An 8,527-nucleotide genomic window follows, 5' to 3' on the forward strand; every position below is an offset into this window, starting at 1 on the left:
AAGGAAGGAAGGAAGGAAGGAAGGAAGGAAGGAAGGAAGGAAGGAAGGAAGGAAGGAAGGAAAGAAACCAGGCCAACACATCCTGTGTAGCTCAGAAAATCACCAGAGCACTGAGGGTTAAAAAAACTGCAGATCGCAATATTCAGACAATGCCCACAGACATGAAGTGACCCTGTAACTGTGAGGCATGAAAGGACAAGCTCTGTAAGGCATATATATTATACACAGAACTCAAAGTATTCTTAGATTCATATTCTCAACTCTTGAAGGAAGGTATATGAAGGAGAAGGACTACCACTAGTATTTTGTAAACTATAAAAATGGAAAAAGAAAGCTCTTCTTTAAATATGCTCATTTCAGTATTCTTTCAATGACAATTGGACATTTCTAGAGAAAGCATTGCACTTGAATCCAGGGGTCCCAGATGTTCACAGCTTCTTGTTTGCTGTATTATACCTGCTTTCTAGCTATTTTTGTAAGTATCTGAAAGGCTCGCTCCTAGTGGAATAGCAGCTCCTCAATGGGTAGGCTATAGCTAATTTATCTTTCTAGTCCATAATTGAATAAATATTATTTGTTCTTATTTAAGTATTATTTTCATTATTATTTAAAGTTTTTGTTTTGAAGTGTTATTTTTTCATTCTTCTACATATTAACTGAGTAACTACTACATGGATTATGGTGGGCTAGGTGCTGCCCAGGGATAAAGAAGTTTAAAAAGGGCTGAAGATGTCTGTTCCCTAGGAGAGAGCTGGAAATGAGATGGACTTAGAAGCAGCATAGGGATGAGGCTAAGGGAGAATGACTTGGGACAAAGTGTTTAGATGAAATAGAATGTGGTTTTATTTTATTTGTATTTTGTTATGCAAAGAAACTGTATCAAATACCTTAATCTTTTTTTTTTTTTTTTTGAGATGGAGCCGCACTCTGTGTCACCCAGGCTGGAGTGCAGTGGTGCAATCTTGACTCACTGCAGCCTCCACCTCCTGGGTTCAAACAATTCTCCTGCCTTAGCCTCCCAAGAAGCTGGGATTACAGGTGCCTGCCACCACGCCTGGCTAATTTCGTATTTGTAGTAGAGACAGGGTTTCACTTGGCCAGGCTCATCTCGAATTCCTGACCTCAAGTGATCTGTCCTCTGTGGCATCCCAAAGGACTGGGATTATTGGCGTGAGCCACCACGCCTGGTCGGCTTATTCTTAATGAAAAAAAAAAATCTCCATAATTCTTAAGTCGATGCCATTATTTAGAAGTGTTTTAATTGCACTTATACTTGGCAGCTGAATTATTTTTAGGTGAAATTTTAACACATGCTAAATATAATAAAAATTCAGTATTTTGCAGGCATTAGTATGATAGCTCAAGCATTCAGATCATGATGATAAGCTTTAGCAGTTTCCATCCACCATACCTTGGCCACTTCTTCTTGGAAAGCCACGAGATTCAAATGGGAGATGTTCACGAGGTCAGGTCCATACACCACTGTGATCATGCGCTGCTCCAGGCGCCCAATGTTCCCCACATCCAAAAGTTCACGTAATTTGGGGTCCTGGATAATAAATGTTGAAAATAATTAGTCTATAACTAGAGATTCCAACGTGACAGCATAACTTCAACTTCTGTTGAGTTAGAATGATTTCAGAACAAAGTTGCTTTTATTCTTACTAGAGAATTGTAGGAGTTTAAGGCTCCCATCCCACAAATGACCTAAAGAGATGAAGCAACTTGCCCAGAGTAGTGGAGAGACAATTTCTGGCTCAAGACTATAGCCTTTAGTTAAGTGCTCTTTCTGTGATCCTATCACACATTTTTATGTGCCATGGTTCTCTATTTCCTCCAATCATCCCATAAATTGTGTATTGAAATGAAAAATCTCTATTCTTCTCCTCAATTCCTGAATGCACTAAGACAAAGAAGGTGGTTATTCTGAAATTAAAATCTGACAATGCCTACGTAGGGCTAGGGAAGAAACGCAGACCTAGGTCTCCGTGTGGACTTTGCTCCGACACTGAACACTGATGCAAAAAGACCCAGAATTAGTGTGAGCAAAACCGTGGTGCCTGCCATGCATATGTTGATTTCAGTTCTGTCCTCGGAATGTACTGGGATTTGGACATACGGAACTTCTGCAGTCTTTTCAGAGCAAGTTGCATTCTTTGGGTCATGATAAATGGAAATCCTTTGGAGATATATTCCTGCTGGAAAGGGAGTTTTCCAAAATTTCAAACCTAAAATAGGGCTCAGTCAGCTTGACTGAATTGATTTCCTCCCATAGGACAGGCCCTGAAGGAAATGAGAAGTCCATGCAGAAAATTAGCATCAAATCAATCACTTAGCAAATTTGCTGGCCAGCTTCTGAGACAGAAATACACTTACATTCTTATTTATTTAGCTAAATACTGGGCCAAGAGGCACTGATTACTTAGACTGGCTATTCTGACCTCTTTTTGGAGGTTTTGATATACATCATCCTTATGAAGGAATAGTAAATGTTTAAAAAACAAAAAAAAAAACTACACACAACCAAGAAAGAAAACAAACAACACCTTTCCAGCTGAGTTACTTTACTTGGTGCCATTAATTCTCTCTTTAGTTAATAAAACATTCTGTGTTTGGTCGCATGAAGAGTCATATTTTCAGGAAAGTTATGAAGAAAGAAAACCCCATTTCAAAGCTCTGTCTAACATAACTGAAATCTCACTTTCACTAACAAGTTGAAAGCTTATCAAGTACATCAAGCCTCCTAGAAAGATCAAATGCTACCACAAAAACATCAATTTGCATGACCCAGAAAAGGAGAGGTCTATATCAAAAGTTTTATTAAATAAACAATAATAGCAAAAAAGGGAAACATTTAGCACTCTACCATCAATGAGAGATTAAAGGAGAATGTTTGGGAAGAATGAATGTTTTGTGAAGGCTAATTAAACTTGATAACAAGGTATTTTATGAACTGATTAATTGCATCAAAGTTTTTGAACACCACTGAGACAAGGTTCAAAGAGAAAACATATCAGTAATTGTCATTTCGTGGGGTTCTTTTTGGTATACTCAGAAGAGAAAAAGCATTCTTAGAAATCACCTGAAACTTGTAATTATAAATCACAAGTTTTAAATCAGTGATTACAGAGTCCATCAATATATTTACCTCCACAATCTTTAGTGGGAAAATATTTAGAAATGAATTGGATCTATACATTGGACCCTTTCTTTCCTTCCAGTGATAGCCACACAACTCATTCTTTGGCTTTTTTCTCCCCCAAGCATTTTTTGTTCAGTCTACACTATTTTACTGCCTAATTCTCATGTCCATTTTTTTTTTGCTCATTTTGACATTTTTGCTCAAAACTTGATAAACAGATGATTGGTTAAAGATTGCCACCTCTCAGAATTGCAGACACTAGGTGTGGGGGTCAGGGATTCTCTTGAATCATCCTTAAGATAAAGGAACTCAAGGCAAGTAAAGACCACCCAGAGTAGGTGCTCAGAGTAGAAAACAATTCTGGAAAAGAGCTTCTGGGATTCCCACTAAGAATTTATAAGAAACATGACCAACTCTTTCTGAAATATTTGTTTGAAAAGTTTTCCCAGTGAATGTTGCTTATACATCTTTTCTTTTTTCTTTCTTTCTTTCTTTCTTTTTTTTTTGAGATGAGGTCTTGCTCTGTTGCTCAGGCTGCTGTGCAGTGGTGTGATCTCACTGCAACCTCTGCCTCCCGGGTTCAAGAGATTCTCCTGCCTCAGCCTCCCAAGTAGCTGGGACTATAGGGGTGTGCCACCACGCCTGGCTAATTTTTGTATTTTTAGTAGAAACGGGGTTTCTCCATGTTGGCCAGGCTGGTCTCAAACTCTTGACCTCAGCTAATGCACCGACCTCAGCCTCCCAAAGTGCTGGGATTACAGGTGTTTTATATCTTTTAAAAGACTATTAGTCTTTATATAAAAAGAAATTTATAATGAAGTATTTAGAAGTGATGTCTGGAATTAGGTGGATGAAGCAGGCTGGTAAAATGATGCTTCTGATTGAATCTGAGGGGTAAGTATTTGAGGACTCACTGCATGATTCTGCATCTGGATGGTTAACATTTGGGAAAAAAATTTAAAAAGGTTACTGTGTATGAACTAAAGGAACAGTTAGATTTTAGTTCAACCATTATGGAAAACAGTATGGTGATTCCTCAAGGACCTAGAACTAGAAGTACCATATGACCCAGCCATCCCATTACTGGGTATATACCCAAAGGATTATAAATCATGCTGCTATAAAGACACATGCACACGTATGTTTACTGAGGCACTATTCACAATAGCAAAGACTTGGAATCAACCCAAATGGCCATCAGTGACAGACTGGATTGATTAAGAAAATGTGGCACATGGCCAGGCACGGTGGCTCAAGCCTGTAATCCCAGCACTTTGGGAGGCCGAGATGGGTGGATCACGAGGTCAGGAGATCGAGACCATCCAGAGCTACACGGTGAAACCCCGTCTCTACTAAAAAAATACAAAAAACTAGCCAGGCGAGATGGCGGGCGCCTGTAGTCCCAGCTACTGGGGAGGCTGAGGCAGGAGAATGGCGTAAACCTGGGACGTGGAGCTTGCAGTGAGCCGAGATCACGCCACTGCACTCCAGCCTGGGTGACAGAGCTAGACTTCGTCTCCAAAAAAAAAAAAGAAAATGTGGCACATATACACCATGGAATACTATGCAGCCATAAAAAAGGATGAGTTTGTGTCCTTTGTAGGGACATGGATGCATCTGGAAACCATCATTCTCAGCAAACTATCGCAAGAACAGAAAACCAAACACCACATGTTCTCACTCATAGGTGGGAACTGAACAATGAGATCACTTGGACTTGGGAAGGGGAACATCACTCACCGGGGCCTATCATGGGGAGGGGGGGGGGGGATTGCATTGGGAGTTATACCTGATGTAAATGATGAGTTGATGGGTGCTGACGAGTTGATGGGTGCAGCACACCAACATGGCACAAGTATACATATGTAACAAACCTGTGCGTTATGCACATGTACCCTAAAACTTAAAGTATAATTAAAAAAAAAAAGGAACAGTTAGATTTGAGAAACATTTACTCAGAAGAAACCACAATATTTTAAAACCATATAGTTCTGAATGTAAACAGAGAATTGAAAATATATAACAAAGCCAAGTTTCTTACTAACATCCTTTTTCAGTGATGGAACACATTGATTTAAACTATGCTTTACTTTCTTTTCCACCTCTGGTCATTTTATTTTTAAAACTGTATCTTTTCTTCATTTATTTCATTTTTATCAACACTAACCTTGATTATGTTAGAATTCTCCTTTAAGAAACAAGTTCACTTTTATTTCACCTGTACTCAATAACTTATCTATTTTTGAATGCGACTCTTTGTTGAGCGTATTGATACGCAAGGGGTAGACCGAGAAAGACACTTGTACCTTCAAGTTATCCTCATTTGTTTTCAGACTTTCAGAGAACACACAAAGAGGGGATTGTGTGGAAGGATAAACTGCAAATGCACGAAGTTTTTAGAGGGCTTTATAGGTAGAAGGAATCTGATGAAAACAGATGTGTAAAAAGTGGTTATTTCTAGAGTATGACATTCTCAGTTCTTGGGAAATGGGTGGCTGTGTTTCAAAAACAAACAAATAAAATCAAAATAGCCGCAATAACAAAAACTGATAGACAACTGACATGTAAACCATCTTATCTCCCAAACCTATTTTACCGAGGAGTTTTATGTCTGAGTATTTCTCATAGACTCAACTTCCTAAGAAGTTTCCAGAGAAGGATTTATCTATTTGAGTTACTACCAGACTCCAACACATTTTTCCATCCTTGCAATTGATATAACTTCATTAAACATTTTACAAAGAAAACATACCCATAACTCTGTAAAACTGTTCAATTTCTTTGTTGGAGGAAACTAAAGAACACAGTTCAGAGAAAAGTAAGAGGTGAGGTGAACTTGGAATTTCATATTTTTGCTAAGCTGTCACTCAAGGCCTCCTTTCTGCAGAGAATATCCTAGATGTATCTCCACGGCTGGAATTAACCAGATCAACTCAGAATCCTGGTAGCTATAATTGAATTCCACTTTTAAAGTTAAATCTAGATCATTTCTGTTCCCATAAGTGCTACCAAATAGAGACTGTCTGACTAAGTAAATTCATTTTCTCTCAATCATCAGGATTTGTGATTAAATTACTTCATGTCCATTGCAAAGAAAGTTGAGTTTTGCTCTTGTTAAATAAAGCTCAGGTTAATGATTCTCATTTTCAGGTAACTGGCCACTGAAGAAACTAAAGACTGTTCTACACCGAAGAAGCAAGGACTCAATTACAGCACGTGTTACTGTATTATACTGTTTAAAATATTCAAAATTAATGGAAGGAATAAACACAGGCTAAAGGATGATTTAAAAAAAAAAGAATTAAATGCTGGTTTGAATTCTTACTTTTTAATATCACTTTTTAAAAAGGTTATTTTATTTGTATGCCAAGTATCTACAAAATAAAACATCTCTTCAAGACCTTTAGATTTTATTTTTGATACCAGAAACATTTTTGGTGCAGAAGATATACCTTACTCATTTTTTTCATACTCACAAAATGTATCTTTATTGGATTTTAGGCTTATCCAGTGATTTGTATAAGTTAATCTGATTCCCAGCACTTAATGCAATATTCTCAATCTAAATTACAGTTATATGGGTGGAACTCGAATCCATTCCTATCAATCATCAAGCATATAAGAGTCTTTCCAGTAGCACTCAGTACCTAACAGTTGGAAATGAAAGAGATGGATTCCTTATACGTAACTGAGATTCATATGATTCAGCTTCACAGTGATAAAGTTACCTTTTCTTTGAAGGCAGAGCCGAATTGCTATGCTTTATTCAAATTTCATCGTAGAGGAAATACATAAATTTACGTCCAGGCTGGTTTCCCATCAAACCCTTGAATTCAACATTTGCATCTCAGAAAATAAAACACAGATTAACAAATTCCCTTTGAATCAATGCTTATCCTCACACCTCTCATTTTCAAGGTTTCTTTCTTTTATATGTGAGTGTGATGAAGGATGTCACTCTGTTCACCAGGATGTACCAGTGGCTTAGGTGGCTCACACAGCCAGCAAGCCCTTATAGAGGAAACACCTATCCATTCGCATTGATGATGACTCTGAAATATGGTGCTGTGAATATTCTTCTAAATAGAGCAAAAGACTTGGAGGATGTTACTTGTTTAAGTATTTTTTTCCTGCAAGTAACAGATGGAAAATCTTTAAATATTTTTTAGCTATTTCTTTAACTAGAGGGAGTAGAAGGAGAACAGACTGACTATGTCAAAGAAAAGCAACTATGGATACATACTAGAAAAAAAAAGAGTTGGTGGAGTACTGCCCTTTCATATCCTGCAATGGTATTACCATAAGAAAAGCATTTATATTTGCTTTGGGATGGAATAATGGTGAATTTGTAAAGTCACTGTATAAGTATAGAAATCTGTTGATGAAGAAGAGAAAATATAGGTAGCTTAGCCATGCATCTTCATCCAAAATAAAGTGTTTTGAAGCTGTCAGTCTTGAATTGATTGAGCTAAAGTAAACACACTATTTAAGTCTAAAACAAAAAAAAATTAGAAGAAACAGGAAGGCAATCATCCAGAATAATATTCTCCTGGTTCACAAACAGAAAAGCTAAAAGTTCCCTGGAGTTCCCATGGAGCTAAAAGTTTGGTTGTGCCTGGAAGTGGTCACAGAGTAGAGATAAATAAAGTTAAAGGAGCATCCCTAAATAGCATCCTAGGCTTTTCCTCATCCCCAGGAACCAGCTCAGGGTCTGGTTTAATGCAGTTTTGAGAGCTAGGAAGGAAGGAAAGATAAGCAGCTGCTGGAGGGCATTCAGGCAGGCTGACCATAGAAGCAGCAGAAAAAAGGATTGAAATAAAGTATCCACAGTCCTTGGACCAAGAAAATCAGGCTCATAATGTGGAGAGACAACTTCAGAGCTGGGAAAAAGGTGCTATTACCTATTTCCAAAAGTTGCATTGCCTGAGCAATGTAACTGGCAAAACCCCAGTTACTTTTGCACCAACCTAATAGTTTCCCAGGTTGCAATACACATGCTTGGCAGACAGGATCTTTGTCTGGATGCCCCAGAAGCCAACCCAAGTCAAAGATCTAGGGACAAGTGATTTATTTTGGAGATGATTGCAGACAGCACAGTGAGGAGTGGGGAAGTAAAACAAGAAGGGAAGAAGGTCTTTAAAGACTGTGTTAATTAGCGGTTTGCTATTTTGGGCAACTGAGGCTCAAAACACTCGGGCCATTTGGAGACAGTATGAGGAACACATCTTAGGATGTCCCTAAGTAGCCTGGAAACTGTAGTATTTATCTGTTCAGTCAAATCCATTATTGGTGGAGAGTCATTCCTGGGGTGCTAACTCCCTTGCATTTCCATAGCCGGAAAACATTCTCAGGACTATATGGGAACTCTCGTTAGGTAACCTCTGT

At 38.2% G+C, this 8,527-nt stretch overlaps 1 protein-coding gene across 1 annotated transcript in view; it reads right to left on the reverse strand.

Annotated features, from left to right (window-relative positions):
• Positions 1-8,527, reverse strand: part of PLCB1 (phospholipase C, beta 1 (phosphoinositide-specific)) — a 671,021-nt gene that overhangs the window by 168,441 nt on the left and 494,053 nt on the right. Inside the window, exon 4 of the mRNA XM_011941002.1 lies at positions 1,412-1,549. Coding sequence (XP_011796392.1) covers positions 1,412-1,549 — 138 coding nt within the window. The remainder of the gene's footprint in view (positions 1-1,411; positions 1,550-8,527) is intronic.

This window comes from Colobus angolensis, unplaced genomic scaffold (genome assembly GCF_000951035.1).
Source record: "Colobus angolensis palliatus isolate OR3802 unplaced genomic scaffold, Cang.pa_1.0 Scaffold197, whole genome shotgun sequence".
Lineage (NCBI taxonomy): Eukaryota > Metazoa > Chordata > Mammalia > Primates > Cercopithecidae > Colobus > Colobus angolensis.